This window comes from Macaca fascicularis, chromosome 7, assembly GCF_037993035.2.
Source record: "Macaca fascicularis isolate 582-1 chromosome 7, T2T-MFA8v1.1".
Lineage (NCBI taxonomy): Eukaryota > Metazoa > Chordata > Mammalia > Primates > Cercopithecidae > Macaca > Macaca fascicularis.
The window spans coordinates 42,242,752-42,262,039 of NC_088381.1; the positions used below are offsets into that span (position 1 = coordinate 42,242,752).

General features: G+C 47.4%; 1 protein-coding gene across 5 annotated transcripts in view; it reads left to right on the forward strand.

The window, feature by feature from the left end:
- Positions 1-19,288, forward strand: part of SLC24A1 (solute carrier family 24 member 1) — a 44,932-nt gene that overhangs the window by 19,855 nt on the left and 5,789 nt on the right. For 3 of the 5 annotated variants that reach the window (XM_065548070.2, XM_065548071.2, XM_045397339.3), the window contains 4 exons: positions 6,977-7,030; positions 8,448-8,556; positions 13,604-13,690; positions 14,748-14,839. In XM_065548070.2, coding sequence (XP_065404142.1) covers positions 6,977-7,030; positions 8,448-8,556; positions 13,604-13,690; positions 14,748-14,839 — 342 coding nt within the window. The remainder of the gene's footprint in view (positions 1-6,976; positions 7,031-8,447; positions 8,557-13,603; positions 13,691-14,747; positions 14,840-19,288) is intronic. The other 2 variants (XR_012415079.1, XR_012415080.1) reach the window with 2 other exon arrangements.

Consider the following 19,288-nt stretch of genomic DNA (forward strand, 5'->3'; position numbering starts at 1 on the left):
TCAATATGAAACTAGATATTCATGGTGTTCTACAGAGAACAGCATAATGTCTAGATGCTCTGCCACCTGAATTAATTGGAAATACACAGCCAACAGAATTTTTTTTAGTGTGAGGGAGTGGACATATGGATGATAAACAAGTAAAATAAACTAAGATGTTAATTTCAGCATATGACAAGTGCTGTAAAGGAAATAAACACGGCAAGTAACAGAGAGTGATTGTAAATAATAGTGGGCCCCCTTTAGTGAGGGAGAGTGGGGGAGGTCTCTTGGAGGATAATTTCAAATAGAGATCTGCAGAATGAGAAGGGAAACCACCCCATGGCCTTTGACAAGAATTTCTGGAAGGGGGAACAGCATTTGCAAAAGCTCAGAGCTGGAAAAGAGAGCTTGGCACATTAGAGGAAAGAATAAAGGCCAGTGTGGTTAGTAATAGGGAAAGGGGTTCAGAATACCACTGGAGAAGAGGGTGGGAGCTATTAGTTTGGTGCAAAAGTAATCGTGGTTTTTGCCATTACTTTTGCTTTTAATGGCAAAAATTGCGATTACTTTTGCATCAGATTATTATTCTGTGCATCAGATACAGAGTTTGGATTTTATTTTATTTTTATTTTTGAGACAACGTCTCACTCTGTCGCCAGGCTGGAGTGCAGTGGCACAATCTCGGCTCATTGCAACCTCCACCTCCTGGGTTCAAGCGATTCTCCTGCCTCAGCCTCCCAAGTAGCTGGGGTTACAGGTGCACGCCACCACACCCAGCTAATTTTTGTATTTTTAGTAGAGACGGGGGGGGTTTCACTATGTTGGCCAGGATGGTCTTGATCTCTTGACCTTGTGATCTGCCCGCCTTGGCCTCCCAAAGTGCTGGGATTACAGGTGTGAGCCATCACACCCAGCCTGGATTTTATTTCAAGCTCAACAGGTGAATGAAGTAATGAGAGTCCGCCCTAGCTGCTGAGTAGAGAATGAATTGTAGGTATGCAAGAGTGGAAGCAGGGAGTCCAGTTAGGAGGCTGTTGTGGGCTGTTTATATGTGTATGTATTTGTGAATGTTTTAAGACAGAATTATCTGGACTTGGTGTGAAGTGGATATGGAGGGTGAGAGAATCAGGAAAATCAAGGATGCTGCTGATCTTTTTGGCTTGAGCAGCAGGGTGGATGGTAGTGCCATCCACTGAGAAAGAATAATAAGTTTGGGGAGACTCAAGAGTTCCCACTTTGGAATAGTGAGTTTGGGTGCTTAGGTCACTTCCAAGTGGGTATATCTGGGAGGCAGTGGCACAAATGAGTCTGAAGCCCAGGAACAAAGTCTGGGCTGGAAACAGAAAACTGTGAATCACCAACGAATGTATGATAATTAAAATCAAGAATTGGCTGATGCTAATCTGAAGGAGAGATAGTCTGGTAGTAATCCCTCAAGAACCCCAACATTCATTCAGCAAACATTCATTGAACATCTTTGTATGAGGCCTGCGATAGGTCTGGCCTGTGATAGGTCTGAATAAAGCACAGTTCCAGCTCTCAAGGAGCTTAGTCTAATGGAGGAGGTGGAGTTAGTCTAGGTTTTGTGGGGCCCGATACTCACTAAGAAAAAGAATATAAAACTATTGCCACAAAATTAGGTGCAGGCCTTGGAAGGGATTTGTGTAGGAGAGTGATGAGCCCTGAAGCTTAAGCTTCATCATCTCCATGGTAAATCCTTCTCAGTGGGAAAGGCAGATAAGTCAAGCAGTAGTTTACACTATCATGTGTAATGGTATAGGTAAATGCTGAGGGATTTAGTACTGCAGAGGGCCGACATCTCAACAGACCAGAGGGTCAGGGAAGGCTTCCTAGGGGAGGGGATACTTAGGTGAATCTTGAAGGACAAGCAGGAATTCACTGGCTATAGAAGAGCTAGGGAGTCTCGTAGGCGTGTGCAAAAACCAGAGAAATGAGAGGGCAAGAAGAGACTGTAGCCACCAGCTGCATACAGCTGTTGAGCCCTGGAAATGCAGCTAGTCCGATTTGTGATGTGCTATGAGTTTAATATATACACTGGGTTTCAAAGGCTTAGTCTGAAAAAATGGATGTAAAACACCCCAATATTTGTAATATTAATTACATGTTGAAATTGTATTTCAGGCATATCAGGTTAAAGTGTAATTATTAAAATTAATTTCACGGCAGGGCACAGTGCCTCACTCCTGTAATTCCAGCACTTTGGGAGGCTGAGGTAGGTGCATCATCTGAGGTCAGGGGTTTGACACCAGCCTGGTCAACATGGTGAAACCTCGTCTCTACTAAGAATACAAAAATTAGCCAGGCGTGGTAGCAGGCGCCTGTAATCCCAGCTACTCGGGAGGCTGAGGCAGGAGAATCGCTTGAACCGGGGAGGCAGAGGTTGCAGTGAGCCGAGATCTCGCCACTGCACTCCAGCCTGGGTGACAGAGTGAGACTCCGTCTAAAAAAGTAAAAAAAAGTAATTTCACTTGTTTCTTTTACTTTTAAAAAATGTGGCTACTAAAAAATTAAAATTACATATATGGCTTGCATTATATTTCTATTGGACAATACTGGACTGCAAGTAAGCAGGAGGCTGCGCTAAGTTAAGGAGTTTGGACTCTTACTGGGTGACAGTGGGGCTCCCAGTGTGTTGGGAGGGACATGATGTGCTTTGCTCAGAAACCCACTCTGGCTAAGGGGTGGTGAATGTACTGGAAGAGGAACAGATCAGAAGTCAGGAGGCTGTGCAGGACTGCTGGCAGGAGAGTGCAGAGACAAGGTGAAATGTGAGAACTCTCAGGAAGGAGGTCTGACAGCTAATTGGGTGTGGGCTGTGAGGGAGAGGGAGGAATTTGGGTAGACTTCTGGGTTTCCAGGATAGACAAATGGAGTGGATTGGGGTGTAATACTGTATTCAGTGAAGGGCTAAAGTGAAGTGTGTTCTGTCTGAGAGAATCTGGGTGAAGGTAGGGCTCGGACAAGGGATTCAATAAATATTTGTTGAATAAATGTTTTTAAAAAATTTAAGACTAACATGTGTAGTTCAGGAAATGTGTTATGGATGGTTGAGAAGAGGAATTGCTGTATCAGTGGGAAATAGCAAATGGAGGTCAGGAGGACAAGCCATCTAGGGGCTACCATGGTTTGCCACCTGAAGTTCCTGTAAACAGCTGCAAAGGATCCCATTGCTCATCTTCAGCAAGAGGCATGAAGACATCCTCTTCTGTTACCTCAGCCTCTTGCTAATTGTAAGGAGAAGAAAGTGGGGGTAACTGGGCTGAAGAAAGAGCAGGGAGAATGTTGTGATGTGAGAGGTGAATGTGTTCGTGAAAAGGGCATATTCAGAAGGCACCTACTTGCCAGTGCTGTTACTCATGAATTCACTTATGAGTAACAGCACTGGCAAGTAGGTGCCTTCTGAATATGCCTTTTTCAACATTTCGCCACACCCAAATGTTGACGAACATTTATGTCCATTTGCCTGAAATGTCGAAATATGAAATAGAGCCACGAGGGAATATAGATTTGACCTCATTTCCTTATTCATGCTTGGGAAAATAAATGGGATTTAGTAAAACCAAATCAAAAGCACCAAAGAAAAAAAAAAAAAGAAAAAACTGAAGGGAGATAAGATCAGGGTTCTAAACAAAAAGAAAAAAAAGAGAAGACAGGATTCTGTCACCATCTTTGTGAGTGTGGGTAAGTGATGGAATCATTCTACATCTCAGTTTTCTCATCTAGCAAAATAGCTACAATAATATGAGTGTTGTCTATTTCACAGAGTTAGTCATATTAAATAAGAAAATGGATGTGAAAGACTTCAGAAAGTTAAAAGTGCATTCTGAAATTAGCCATGAACGATGAATCCTTAGAAAGGTATTTTGGCTTGAATAAATCTGAATGGCAGAGAAACCATTAGGGGTGTGCACCATGGGGCAAAGATCAGTCTCTCCTACCCCTCGGTGTACAGAACCTTTCACCCCAGAGTGTAGACGGGACCCTCACAGTTCTTTCTTTGCCTCTAAAGAGAATTCTTGGCCAGGCGCAGTGGCTCATGCCTGTAATCCCAGCACTTTGGGAGGCCGAGGTGGGTGGATCACTAGGTCAGGAGATCGAGACCATCCCGACCAATATGGTGAAACCCGGTCTCTACTAAAAATACAAAAATTAGCTGGGCCTGGTGGTGCGCACCTGTAGTCCCAGCTACTTGGGAGGCTGAGGCAGGAGAATCACTTGAACCCGGGAGGCAGAGGTTGCAGTGAGCCGAGATGGTGCCACTGCACTGCAGCCTGGCGACAAAGTGAGACTCTGACTCAAAAAAAAAAAAAAAAGAAAGATAACTCTTTGGGTGAGGGTTAGATGTGAGAAATAGTGAGATGGCTGGGCCAATGGGGTCAGTGCTGTAGCCTCTTATATCCCAGTTAACTTATAGGCGTGTCATGAAAGAGTTGAGGGGATTTCTTAAAATGCACAGTGCCCCCTTCATATGCAGATTTGTTGTTTATACTCTGTTTCATTCATTGTTATGTTCATTCATTCATTTAGCAATGTGTATTCAAGCATTCAAACCTCCCCCAATCCTTCAAAGCTTACTCAAATTCTACCTACTTCAGAAAGCTTCCTTGCCCATCCTAGCATAGCACCTATCTATGCCTTTTATTTCAGGAACCACATTCTTCTTTGTCATGCATCTGTGTTATCACTGGCCTCAATTTCTTTCTGGACACAGAATCCATGTCCTAAGCATCTTTGTATCCTTAAAGCCACCAGAATAGCACCATATAAATAGTATAGCAGGTTCTCAGTAAATAAGAACTGAATGAATGAATAAGTTGAAGGGATGGGTGAGTGGCCCTAGATCAAGCAGTATTTTCTGTATTTTCTGAGCTGAAAAAAGAAGGGAGTGCAGCAAGTTCAGTTCTTGTTTAGCTGGAGGTTGGTGGGGTGAGGGAAGCAATGAGAAGGTAAAGATGATTGCTGAGGGCAGCCATTTGTGATCCTGCTACTTAAAGATAACACTAAAGGCTGGATGTGCTGGCTCACACCTGTGATCCCATCACTTTGTGGGGGTGAAGCAGGAGGACTGCTTGACCCCAGGAGTTCGAGACCAGCCTGGACAGCATAGAGAGACCCAGTCTCTACAAAAAAACAAAAAAAGTAGCCAGTAACTCACACCTGTAATACCAGCATTTTGGAAGGCAGACGTGGGTGAGTCACTTGAGCACAGTTTGAGACCAGCTTGGGCAACATGGTGAAACCCCATCTCTACAAAAAATACAAAAACTAGCCGGGTGTCATAGTACATGCCTGTAGTCCCAGCTACTTGGGGGGCTGAGGTGGGAAGATGGCTTGAGCCCAAGAGGTCAAGGCCACAATGAGCCATGATCGTGCTACTCCACTCCAGCCTGGGCAACAGAGCAAAACTCTGTAAAAAAATAATAAGGCTGAGCGCAGTGGCTCATGCCTGTAATCCCAGCACTTTGGGAGGCCAAGGCGGGTGGATCAACTGAGGTCAGGAGTTCAAGACCAGCCTGGCCAACATGGTGAAACCCCATCTCTACTAAAAATACAAAATTTAGCCGGGTATGGTGGCAAACATCTGTGATCCCAGCTACTTGGGAGGCTGAGGCAGGAGAATCGCTTGAACCCAGGAGGGGAGGTTGCAGTGAGGTGATATTGCACCACTGCACTCCAGCCTGGGTGATAGAGACTCCATCTCAAAATAATAATAATAATAATAATAATAATAATAATAAAACAAAAGCACTAAAGGTCACTTGGGAGTGTCTACTCATTCAGGTCACCTTTACTGAGTACCTCCTGTGCTCAGTAAGACACTGTGCCACAAGGAAGGGAAACAGAGATGACTGTAAGTTCATTACATGGCAAAAAAAAAAAAAAAAAGGTAGAGTCTACGTGTAGCTGGTAGACAATTCATGCAGTGAAAAGTTAAACAGCACTTTTTTTTGAAAAAAGTTCAAATAGTATTACAAGGCTGTGAGTGTAAAGTGGCAAGCCAGTGGTTCAGACAGTAAATACATAGGCTTAATGCTTCTTCATCTTAGATTGTCTAGGGCTATCCCGCTTCCCAGCTGGCTGCCCCATAGCTTTCCCAAAACACTAGCACTTACCTGAGCACACAGCTGATTTTAGTATCACAGAATGTGCTCACTGTTATACAGCTTTCCAGGAGAGAAGTATTGTAGTAAGCTGAAGGGAGGGTGGGAGGGGGCATGGAAAGGGCATTTGGGAAAGCTTCATACAAGAACTCACCCTGAATTTTATAAAAAATGGATAAGATTTGAGTAGAAAGAAAGAAAGGAACGGAGAAGGCATTTTAGGCAGGAGGAAAAGGCATGAATAAGGGAACAAGAGTTAGAATAGATTAAGTGTATTTAGAGGACAGTTAATTTTCATTTATTCATTCATTTAATAAATATTTATTGAGCTCTTGCTAAGTGCTGGGCAGTGTTCTCATGCTGGCCACACAGTGGTGAATAAAATAGTCTACCTTCAAGATGCTAGTGGGGCAGTCGACTTATTTCCCCAAATAAATTGGGGAAAGTGCTGTGAAGGAAAAGAACAGGGGTCTATAAGAGAATTATACATGGCTTCCCAGAGGAAGGTGACACTTAAGTGGAGACCAGAAGCCTGAGGAGGGAAAAAGCATTATGGACGGGGGGCGAGGGGCCCTGTGATGAGGGTTTTGAGGTGGGTGAAGAGGATGGCACATTTCAGAAACCCAAAGACAGTTGGTGCCACTGGACTATGGTGAGTGGACACATTCGACTAGGGGTACTGCATTGCAGAGTGAAGCCAGATTATAGAAGGTCAGACTGGAGGGATGGACCATGTTGAAACATTTTCTGAGACCAGGTTATCTCTGAGTGCGTTTCTGTATTTCAACCTGAGGACTTTCATGGAGAGAGGGATGTAGGGAGAAAGTGAGGGTCTCGCCACAACATCTTGTGACTCCTCTCCCTGTTTGCAGCCGGGCGATGGGGCCATTGCGGTGGATGAGCTACAGGATAACAAGAAGCTGAAGGTGGGTGCTGTGTGGAGTCTGCACAGTGGGGACACTGCAGGGTCTCAGTGGATGGTCACAGAGCCGGGGTATTGGGGTCCTGAGCTGGGGACCCTGGCTGTGCTCAGGCCTAGGAAGCTCCTGGGAGCACTGCCAGGGTGAGGCAAGGGAGGAGAGGGCTCCTTTTCTGAGAACTTTCACCTCTAGATGGCCTTTGAGGAGGTGCTAGTTTGGGAGCTAAGTCTGAAATGTTATATAGTCCGCTCTGCCATTAGCTTGCTGTGCGACCTTGGGCTTCAGATTCTGCATCTGTAAAATGACTGTTTGGACTAGATGAATTCAGGTCCGAGTGTACAGCCCAATACTGTATGATTGATATAAAAGCCGGATTACCTATGGCTTTGGAATGCCCCAGAACTAAGAGAAAGATAGCAGGGGAACTGGAGAGGGCAGGAGTCTGAGGTTTCTGAAAAACTGTGCCTTCGCTGTTTACAGACTATGAAGTATCTGCAAAGAATTATGGGGAACTTTGAAAGCAGTTCCAAACCTGAACCTAAAGAACCTCCCCCATCCAAAGAAAATCTCTAAACTTGTGGTGAAGTACTGTGGCACCACAGTCACTAGATGGCAGAAGAGTTCAGATCAGAGGGATGAGGGGGAAGAAAGGAGGGAGAAAGAAGAGGAGGAGGGAGGGAGAACTGAGCAAGTGTGGAAGCATTGTCTTTGGATGTTCCATTGTAAATCAGATGATATTTCTATATGTGTCACTATGAATAAGTGTCACATCTGTGTCTGTACAGTATCGGTGTGTGTGTATGTGTGTACCTGTGAGGGTCTCTGAGCACGTGGGCAGAAAAGAAACAAACAAACTGAACTGGGAATCAGAAGACCACAGAAGACCTGGGTTACCAGTCTGACTCTTTTATTTACTTCCCGCATGACCTTGGCTTAGGCACCTAGCTTCTTAGAGTTTTCCTTTCTCTTTCCATAGATGGGGATCACAGCTTTGCTTATCTCTGGGAGTGGAGCAATGATAAAATGTGATAATATGGACTGTAAAGGGCTGTAGCCATGTGCAGTGGGTCTGTCTGTGTGGTGTGTGGGTGAGGGAGTGTTTCTGAGGGTGTACCTGCAGGGATGTGCAAACCCTTGGTAACATGATATCCCTAATATACCAGGTTGCTCCCTGTGGAGACCTTGGGAAATTATTCAGTATATAGAACAAAATAGTCCTGGAAGAGCTGAGGGGAGGCTGAGAAAGAAAGTAGTGTAACTCTCCTGGTTGGAGGTGGAGGAAGAGGGGAGGTCAGGATAAGGCATCTGTGCTTTCTCCCTGATTTTTATGGGAAAGAGGCAAGGTTAGTGATGCCCTCGTGTGGTTCCTCCCCTGGCTTGGACAGGGACCCACTGAGGCCTGTGCGGCTCTCCTCTTGCTCAGCTCCCGTCCTTGCTGACCCGAGGGAGCAGCTCGACCTCTCTGCACAACAGCACCATCCGCAGCACCATCTACCAGCTTATGCTCCACAGCCTGGACCCCCTGAGGGAAGGTAAGCAAGGCCTCTCCAGACCTGTGTGGTCTGCCCCATCCACTCCTTCCCTCCTGCAGCTGGAGACGAACTGGGACCTGAAAATCCGAGAGGCAGTGAGGAGGGGGTGGGAAGAGAGAATAAGCAGAGGAAAGTAGTAAAAGTCAGACAGTCTGGGAAAGAGGGTAGAGACCAAGACAGGGGACTCACCAAGAGAGGGCAACAAGGAACACAGAGGCTAAGGTCCTTAGGTATCCACATCCCACTTCCCTGCCTCTGTCCCTCCCTGTAAAATGCAGGCGTTAACCTGCAGTTAGGCTATGAGTACCGTGTGCTCTGCACAGGTTTGGGTTGGGGCTGCCCTGTAAAGCCCACTGCCCAAGAGTCAGCCCCAGTGTTCCATGGAGAGTGTCTAGCCAGGCAGCTTGGCCGAGGCTGACTGGCCTGGGCTGCTTGTGGGGACACCTCTTGTAGGGTCCCAAAGCCCAGAAGTTCTTAGTGGCACTTCCTTTTGCTTTATATTCAACTCTGGAGTCCTAGGAAACCTGCTACTTCCTCCCCAAGTCAGGAATCCCAAAGGACAACCTGGAAACTGCCAGCACCCTTTTAAGGGTGACGAAGGTAAGAGCAGGATCCAAAGTACAGTGGGGGCTGTTGTCCAATTTGACAAATGGTGGCAGTGGCTGAGATTCTCACTGTCCACCTTACCAAATCCTGCCTTCTGCTTCTCTTCCCCCAAGAGCTGCCCCCAACCTGCATCTCAGACCCCTAAAGGGCACTCCTCAGCTACCCTCCTGCTCTCCTTGAGCTCCCCCATCTCTGGGGCTCTGGTACAGAACCGGAACCCAGCCAGAAGGCCCATCAAGGAAAGGCTAGCCTTTGGGCAAAAGCCAAGGGCTTGGACTGCAGTTGGGCAGGAGGGCTGAGGGCTGAGCTGAATATGACACCACAGAATGATCCATTGAGTCCCAGGGAGCACTCTGACTGACCTTTCTGGCTCAAGGACAAATTTTGGGGGCTCAGAATTTTCTTTAGGCTCTGAAGTCCTTTTCAGAGATAATATTGGGTTGTCAGTTGTTTAAAAAAAAAAAAAAAAATACCAGCCAGACGCAGTGGCACACGCCTATAATCCTAGCATTTTTGGAGGCCAAGGGAGGTGGATTGCCTGAACTCAGGAGTTCGAGACCAGCCTGGGCAACACGGTGAAACCTTGTCTCTAATAAAATACAAAAAAATTAGCCGGGCTTGGTGGCAGGCGCCTGTAATCCCAGCTGCTTGGGAGGCTGAGATAGGAGAATCGCTTGAACTCAGGAGGTGGAGGTTGTAGCGAGCTGAGATTGAGCCACTGCACTCCAGCCTAGGCTACAGAGTGAGACTCCATCTCAAACAAACAAACAAACAAACAAATAATTTTTTAAAAGGCTGGGCACAGTGGCTCACACCTGTAATCCCAGCACTTTGGGAGGCCAAGGTGGGTGGATCACGAGGTCAAGAAATCGAGACCGTCCTGGGCAACATGGTAAAACCCTGTCTCTACTAAAAACACAAAGATTAGCTGGGCATGGTGGCACACACCTGTAGTCCCAGCTACTCGGGAGGCTGAGGCAGGAGAATCGCTTGAATCCGGGAGGTGGAGGTTGCAGTGAGCCGAGATCGTGCCACTGAGCTCTAGCCTGGGCGACAGAGTGAGACTCCATCTCTAAATAAATAAATAAATAAACCATACTGTGAAAAGCTGCATCAAAGACAAGTAATGAAGCCTTCCTTAGGAATTCCTCAAGGTAAGAACAGAGGGAGAGAGAAAGGGAGAAAAAAATTAAGCTGCTAATGGAGCTGTTAGAAAAGAAGAGAGAGAAAAGAAAAAATAAAAAGCAATTCCTCAAGGTAAACCTCAGAAGACATTGTGAGAGAGGCCACCCCCAAATGTCAGCTCTAGAAAAATAGTACCTCGGGTTTGCAGAATGGAAGCTGCAGCCCCTGACAGCTTCTGGTGATGAATGCTGGGGGTGCTCTGGCCAGGGCCCCATGAGGAAAGCTGTATCTCTGGGTCATCAGTGGCTACTCCCAGAGGAATCACTGACTCTAGCAAAGTCTTGATGTAAAGACCTTCTCTTAGATGGGACTGGAGGGCCCCCAGCTGGGCACCTCCATGACCAACAGCCTCCAGCTGGCCTACTTGTCTTAACAGGATTACGTGATGTTCAGGCCAGGCTGAGGTCAGAGGAGACTGATGCTAAAGCGATGATCCGGCCATGCTGAGAGGGGAGAGGCATGTGAGGAAACGAGTGCCCAGGAGCCAGCAGCGATCATCCCAGGGAGGGCAAGCATGTTGCTACATTGTCTCCGAGTGTCTACAGGGCATGGAATGGCTCTCACAGTGCATGACTGCAGATGTCCTCTGGGATTCAGTCATGCTCAAGAGCCCAGCCTGATTCTACACCCTGAGACGACATGCGGGAGGGGCAGGGACCATGCAGGGCGGTGATGGGGGCCTTTGTTCCCCAGGCTCTCTAGATGCACATTTGTGTTTTCATATGCTGTTTCCAGATGGCCGTGTAGATGTTTCCACTCTTTCCAGGTGTTCCAGCTCTTTCCACAGAGCTGATCTGTGGAAAAGACATTTCCTGGAGTCTGAATTCTCACCTTCCCTGTGAAGGGGCTTTTCCTCTCCAGGGTCCCATGCCTCTTCTGGTGATTTCACTTGGATGTGTGTGAGACAGGGTTGGGGAGACCCTGCAGCTGATCTGCTTTCCTCAGTAACATGGGAAGTGAGAGGCTAGGCTGTGATGAGGATGAGAAGGAAAGGGGGAAGCTTGTGTTTATGGCGAGCCCTTCCAGCAATAGTCAGCAGATATTCTCAGTGCCAACACCAGAACCAAGGGAGCCCTCCTGTGACAGCAGCTACACATTGCTCAACAGAAGACTTCAGGGTTTGATTAGTGCCAAGGGGGCACTGGGGTTGTCAGGACAAAGGTGTGTTGGCCCCCGACCTCTCAGTTCTTTTTTTTTTTTTTTTTTGAGACGGAGTCTCGCTCTGTCACCCAGGCTGGAGTGCGGTGGCCGGATCTCAGCTCACTGCAAGCTCCGCCTCCCGGGTTCATGCCATTCTCCTGCCTCAGCCTCCCGAGTAGCTGGGACTATAGGCGCCCGCCACCTCGCCCGGCTAGTTTTTTGTATTTTTTAGTAGAGACAGGGTTTCACCGTGTTAGCCAGGATGGTCTCGATCTCCTGACCTCGTGATCCGCCCGTCTCGGCCTCCCAAAGTGCTGGGATTACAGGCGTGAGCCACCGCGCCCGGCCCCGACCTCTCAGTTCTGATGAGGACCCAGGCCCACCAGGCCACTTGGAGGGACCACACGTGTCATAGTGGTGGCTCTACCCATGGAGCTTATTGCAGAGCCAGCTGCAGCTGAACTCACTCTGAGAGTTTAGGAGACAGGAAGAGAGGAGGACATTCTAGACCCATTTATCTGTTTCCTACCTGTCCTGGAGCCAGGCAGAGGCTTTGATCCACCCAGCTTCCCAGATTGCATTTTCCAGCTTCTCCGTTTCCTCTCGGTCCATCTGTATTACGGACTAGATGATGTCCAGGGTTCCTTCTAACTCGGACCCTCTGGAAGGCTGGGCATCATCACTGTGGGGTTGCTTCCCAGGTGGGACAGCCGCTGTCAACTACTCTTGTCAATTTGTTTTCATCGTTGTTGTTGTTGTTACAGCTAAAAGTTATATAGTGCTTTCTAGGTGCCAGACACTGTTTTGACCATATTCCTATATACATTCATTTACTCTGTCACCAACTCTGGAAGAGTTTACAGATGAAGAATCTGAAGTACAGAGAGCTTAAGGAATCACCCAGTTAGGTCCACAGCTATAGTGCAAGTGGCAGAACTAGGATTCAAACCCAGGTCATCAGGCTTCAGAATCCGTGCTAAAGTAACAATATGAGTGAGGCCACATTTGCAGCAGTAAAAGTGTTTTTATTTATTTTGTCTCATGGACCCTCATCACATCAGTCCCCTGAGGATATGACGGTGTTGCCTTTTTAGAGAGGATGCTGAGGCTTAGTGATGGCACGCAGGCTCCCCAAAGTCACGCAGTGCTCATGGGGCACAGCCAGCCTAAATTCAGAATAGAGCCCATAGATCCCATGACACCACTTTGTTCTTCACTTGCACCACTGCCCTCACCCTCCCAGGCCACACAGCTGTGGGCTGCTTCGTCTCAGCCTTGTTCCTTCTTCCCTTCTCACCTTGAAATTATACACATAAAGCACTTGGCATGTTTCCTGGCACATAGTCCCTGGTGAAAGGGAGTTGCTGTCCTGTGTTTCTCGCCTGGAAATCAGGGCAGCACAATTCTGTGCATGCTGCCCTGTGGGCCTCCAGCAAAGCATGTGCATAGGGATCTGAAGGAGGCCCTTCTCGGGCTCTTCTTGTGCCTCGGGTCAAAAAGGGTGTATCTGAGAGCTTGTTGGTGAACCATTTCCCCTTTTCCACTGGAGAGGGAAGGCTTATGAACATGGCCATCAGTCGTGCCCCTGGAGCTATAACAAAGCTTCTAGTAGATTCAAAGAAAGTAAGCTACAAAGATAATATTGTCCAAGGATGGCTAAAACATCTCCCTGCAATTATTTCTCCATTCCATGTCCATCACAGACATTACCAGTCAATCATGCTACTTTCCTACAAAGTTTGGGTCAGAGTCCTCCTCAATTCAGTATCCAAGCAGGCCATCACTTGAGCTTGCAAAGGAAATAAATCCTATTTCTTGGCCCTGAGTCCAACCATGTCATTTTACCAGAGAGGAAATAGGCCTTGAGAAGGGAAGTGACTTACCCTAGGTCACAGCCAGTCAGTGACAATGCAGAGAATGTAAACAGAACTTTGGGAATTAGGCACCACAACTAGGCCTCGCAGGATCAGAATCCAGATGTCACAATGCCCATGGCAGCTTTTTCCCATGCTCTGCAGCTGCCCTCTGGCTGCTCAGCTGACTGTCCTAACTGAAAGAGCATGGCAGGGACTATCCTATGATTCCAGGTAAGATGCATGTCCTGTCTCATTTGCAGTTTGCCTTGCCGAGGAGAAGGAGGAGGAGAGCTTGAATCAAGAGGCCAGAGCCCAACCCCAGGCCAAATCAGAAAGTAAACCAGAAGGTGAGGATGGCCAGAGCAGTGGGTTTTCTCCTGCCCCCCTCTCCCTGCTGTCAGTAGTGAGCTTGGCCTGGAGGTGGCAGCCAGCCAGGCCAGGGGCTGAGTCACATCTTTGGCCTCTGTGAGCCAGTCAGTTAGGGTGATGGTGGGGTGTTGCCCTGATCACCGCTCCACTCCAGACTCCTCCTTCCCAGGTACTGTCTTTCTGACATGGCTGCTGGTCTGAGAGTGGCCCCATACAGCTTCCTCTCTATTTTCCACAGCTGGGGTAGGCAAGGGAAGGCTAAGGGGTTGTTGAACTTCCACTTCTTTTTGCTGAATCTCATCCCAAATGAGACTATGGGGCTTTATTTCTTCCTGCCTCTTCTGTACAAGGACAGTGTTGCTCGTTATTGGTCTGAAATCAGCAACCCCAGTGAGGGAAGGCTACCAGGGATCTGGTGTCACAGAAATCGGTATCTGTGTGGCAGCTAGGACTGAGAAAGTGGGACAGCCACTGCCATGTGGGCTCTGCACGGCACACCAGGACTGCCTGATCCACTCAGCAAACCCTGGAGGGAGGTGGAACAGCAGTCATTCTTCCCATCCTATAAACAAGAGGCTCAGAGAGGTCAAATGACTTCCCAAAGCCACACAGCCAAGAAGTGAGAGAACCTGTTCCAAGTTTCCCTTCCCGTCAGTCCTGTTCCAAGCCTTCAAAAGCTGCTGCTTTTGGAATCAGCAGGATCTTTCCCAAAGGGTCATTCTCTGAGTGCTGGGAGCTTTGCCTTCTCTCTGTTCTGGCTGCCCAGCTGTTGGTAGCGTTCTTGGCCACAATAGCCAGGATGGAAATGTCTATGAATTATAGGGGAGCACAGATGGTCACTTGCCAACTGTCTTCTCATCTGCAGATAGGTCAGGGCAATAACAATTCACATCACCTTACTTTTCCTACCAACAAGAAATTCCCCCAAATAAACCTTCAGAAACCTTGTAGTCCAATAGCCCTGTAGCCACTTATGCCAGCTTCCCTTAGAACCTTGTCCACTCTTCTGATGTAACCCATGTTTATCCTTTAAAGATGAGGAGCCAGCCAAGCTCCCTGCGGTCACGGTCACACCAGCCCCTGCTCCAGACATCAAGGGAGATCAGAAGGAGAATCCAGGCGGTCAGGTAGGCACCCAGCCTTTGCACAGACGAAACTGGAGAGGTCTAGGGAAGGAACTCCTGACCAAAAATACGTCCTCCCTGAAGGTCTGAAATCCTATTTGAGGTTAATATTACTCTTTCTCTTAAGGTCACTTCAAGTATTACTCTTTGGGGGTAAATATTACACTTTCTCTGAAGATCACTTCAAAAATACAAATATCTCATGAGGCCAATTAACTCACTGGAACATCTTATATGAGTGAGCTAATATATTGACAATGTATTGTGAACTGTCACATGCTATAAGAACATAAGAAATAGGCCGGGCGCGGTGGCTCAAGCCTGTAATCCCAGCACTTTGGGAGGCCGAGACGGGTGGATCACGAGGTCAGGAGATCGAGACCATGCTGGCTAACACCGTGAAACCCCGTCTCTACTAAAAATACAAAAAAAACTAGCCGGGCGAGGTGGCGGGCGCCTGTAGTCCCAGCTACTCCGGAGGCTGAGGCAGGAGAATGGCATGAACCCGGGAGGCGGAGCTTGCAGTGAGCTGAGATCCGGCCACTGTACTCCAGCCCGGGCTACAGAGCAAGACTCCGTCTCAAAAAAAAAAAAAAAAAAAAAAAAAAAAATAGAACATAAGAAATAATTGTTAGTGGGTCTGTCAGCAACTAGGTGACAGTGAGACCAGGTAGCTCCAGAGCACTGGGAAGCTTGAAATGCAGGTGGGAGGGTTGCTGGGTGAAGGCTTTCGAACCTTCTGAGGCTCCTCATTGCCTACTGCACCTGGTCAGGCATCTCAGCCTTGTCTGCAGAGCTTTCCAAGTCCTGACACTGCCCTGTCTTTACAGCCTCACGGTCTCTTCTTCTACCATGTTCCAGCCAAACTGGATTTCTTGTCTCCATGTTTTTTTTTTCTTTTTTTTTTTTTTTGTATTTTTATTAGAGACAGGGTTTCACCATGTTGGCCAGGATGGTCTCAATCTCCTGACCTCAGGTGATCCACCTGCCTCAGCTTCCCAAAGTGCTGGGATTACAGGCGTGAGCCACCATGCCCGGCCGTCTCCATGTTTTTCTACCTCCCAGCCTTGGCTCACATGGTTTCCTCTCCCTAGAACGCCTTTTCTCCTCCATTTTCATATATGCTCATCTTACCACGCACCCCCACCCCCCTCCCTGGCCCCGCCCCTGGCCAGTGTAAACACCTTTGTCATGTAGCTGCCTTGATCCACTCCAAATCTGAATGCCCCTGGTGCTCTGCACCTATCTTGGGGCTTTTACCAATTGTCTTCTTTGGATTCTGAGCCTACTAGGTGGTGAGGTTCCTGAAGGCAAGATCGAAGTCTGAGTCATCCCTGTCTCCTCTACAGAGGGGAGCAGAATGCCTGGTGCACAACTGGCTCAATATATGTTGAGTGACTGACAGTAAAAAACATCCCATTTGCAAGTTCCATCTCTTTTCTTCTCTCCATTCAATACCCAGAAAGCGCTTGATTATATCTCGTCCTTAAACCAGCAACTTTGGGCTCAGCGTCTAAGACAGCTTCATGGTAACATGAGTAGGCCTATTACTGCTAGCTCAAGTAAAAGGGATTAAGAGGATACAGAGGTATCCCCTGGAATCCCAGGGCAGGAAGTAAGGCTTGATCTCATGAAGAGCTGGAACTAGGCCTGAGAAGGCATCTGTTACCCTGGTGGCTTCTTATTCCATGTCCTGCTCTCCCTCACATCCCTTCTCTGGGTACAGGCTCTATCATGGGCCTCTCTTGGCAGGCTGGCTTCATTTGTTCCCTTATGAGCACACACAACTCCAAGCCACTAACCCAATCCTGCAGTCCACAGGGGAATCAGTGACAGGTTTCCAGTCTTAAAAGAGAGAGAATCGGGCTGGGCGTGGTGGCTCACACCTATAATCTTTGCACTTTGGGAGGCCGAGGCAGGCAGATCGCTTGAGGTCAGGAGTTCAAGACCATCCTGGCCAACATGGTGAAACCCCATCTCTACTAAAAATACAAAAATTAGCCGAGTGTGGTGGTGCATGCCTGTAATCCCAGCTACTTGGGAGGCTGAGGCAAGAGAATCACTTGAACTCTGGAGGCGGAGGTTGCAGTGAGCAGAAGTCGCACCACTGCACTCCAGCCTGGGTGACAGAGGAGACTTATCTCAAAAAAAAAAAAAAAAAAAAGGGAGAGAGAGAGAGAAAGAATCAGTTCAACCCAGCTCCTTGCAGGGATCCAGCTTTCATCCAACTGGCTATGGCTGGCTGACTTGACTCCAACACGGAAGAGGAAGCTACCTGCTCAGCTGGGGCTATTAGGAGTGACAGTCTTCAGAGAAGAGGGAGCCGAACAGGCAGACACGCCCATATTTATGGGTTTAAATGACTTGTCATCTCCTCTGGGAAGCATTCTCTACCTGATGGGGGTAGAAGGGAGAGGGCAGGAATGATTTCAGACTAAAATCTTCTCAATCCTCATTCTCAGTTCAAACCGCAGGCCTCACCAGTAGTATCTGATGTCTTCGTTGGGGGTTCTCAACCCTGGTTGTATATTAGAATAATTTGGGGAAGTTAAAAAAAAAATGACCATGCCCCACCCTCAACCAATGAAGTCAGAATATCTGGGGTGGGTCCTTGGGCATCAATAGTTTAAAAAGCCTCCAGGTGATTTTAATGTGCAGCACAATTGAGAATCACTCAACATCCTTTGGGGGTTGCCAATATCATGACATTTGTTACAGACAACATATTTACTCCATGAACACACAGCCCAGGGCTCTTGCTCAAGGGATGGACCAGCATGTTGCTATAGGTTAGCTGGGTGCCTAATCTGAGGACACTCTGAATCAATGGCTTTTAATTTTATCTCTTCTTCTTCTTATGTTTTTGAGACCGAGTCTCACTCTGTCATTCAGGCTGCAGTGCAATGGCGTGATCTCAGCTCACTGCCTCTGTCTCCCGGGTTCAAGTGATTCTCCTGCCTCAGCCTCCTGAGTAGCTGGGATTACAGGCACGTACCACCACGCCCAGCTAATTTTTTTTTTTTTGTATTTTTAGTAGAGACAGGGTTTCACTATGTTGGTCAGGCTGTTCTCAAACTCCTGACCTCATGATCTGCCCAACTTGGCCTCCCAAAGTGCTGAGATTACAGGCGTGAGCCACCGCACCCGGCCCAGCTCTTAAATTTTTTATGGGGGTATGGGATCTCACTATATTGCCCAGGCTAGCCTGGAACTCCTGGGCTCTAGCAATCCTACTGCCTCAGCTGCCTGAGTAGTTGAAACATAGGTATCTATATCTGAGACCACACCCAGCTATCAATGGCTTTTAGGGTATGTGGAGATAGTCAGTTGTTCCCAAACAGTGGTCTAAAGGTGGATGTTTTAGGAACAGCTGTGAGTATATTAAAATACAGATGCCTGGCTTCCAATCCTAGAGATTCTAATTCAGTTGGTCCAAGTGAGGTCAGAAAATCTGTATTTCTTTTTTTCTTTGAGATGGAGTCTTGCTCTGTCACCCAGACTGGAGTGCAGTGGCGCAATCTCGGCTCACTGCAACTTCTGCCTCCTGGGTTCAAGCAATTCTGCCTCAGCCTCCTGAGTAGCCAGGATTACAGGTGGCTGCCACTGTGCCCAGCTAATTTTTGTATTTTTAGTAGAGACAGAGTTTTAACATGTTGGCCAGGCTGGTCTCAAACTCCTGACCTCGTGATCCCCTGCATCGGCCTCCGAAAGTGTTGGATTACAGGCATCAGCCACCGTGCCTGGCCTAAAAATCTGAATTTCTAATAAGCTCCTCAGGCTACCAGGTTTGGGAGCCAGACATCTCATTCGGACCTTTACCTGGTATTGGTAAAGCAGGATAGCTTGGTGGACCATCCGTATTCAAATCCCAACTTCATTACTTACAAACTACGTGGACCACAGGTGAGTTACTTAGTTCCTTTTACTCTAGTTTCTCCATCTGTAAGATGAGCATAATTCTATGCATATCATGAATTAATTGATTCATAAAACACAGTAAGTGCTCGCTATTATTATTAAACTACTTCGCATGGTGCCTGGCACATAAAAACCCTCAATAAATAGGCATTATCATCCTTATTTTATAGATACAAGGTAATAAAACAATTTAGGAGTTTTAGTAGACTCAGCAATGCATTGTGACCACCAAAGGATGTCATGCCATATTAAACAACATTAATGGAAGTATCGTATCTAAGACAAGGGAGGTGATAGTCCTGTTCCACTCCATGCAGTGTTCTGTGTTCAGTTTTGGATGCCCTCCTCCTGGGATATAAGCTAATTAAAATGAGTTTACCAGGATAGGGAGGAGGCGCTAGGCCATAGCATGTAGAAATGATATAAGGACCTGGGAATCTTTAACCCAGGAAAGACAGCTGTCTCATGGAAGACTGATGTTTTATAAGGCATCAAAGAGAAAACCTATACACGGGGGTAGAACTTTGATATAAA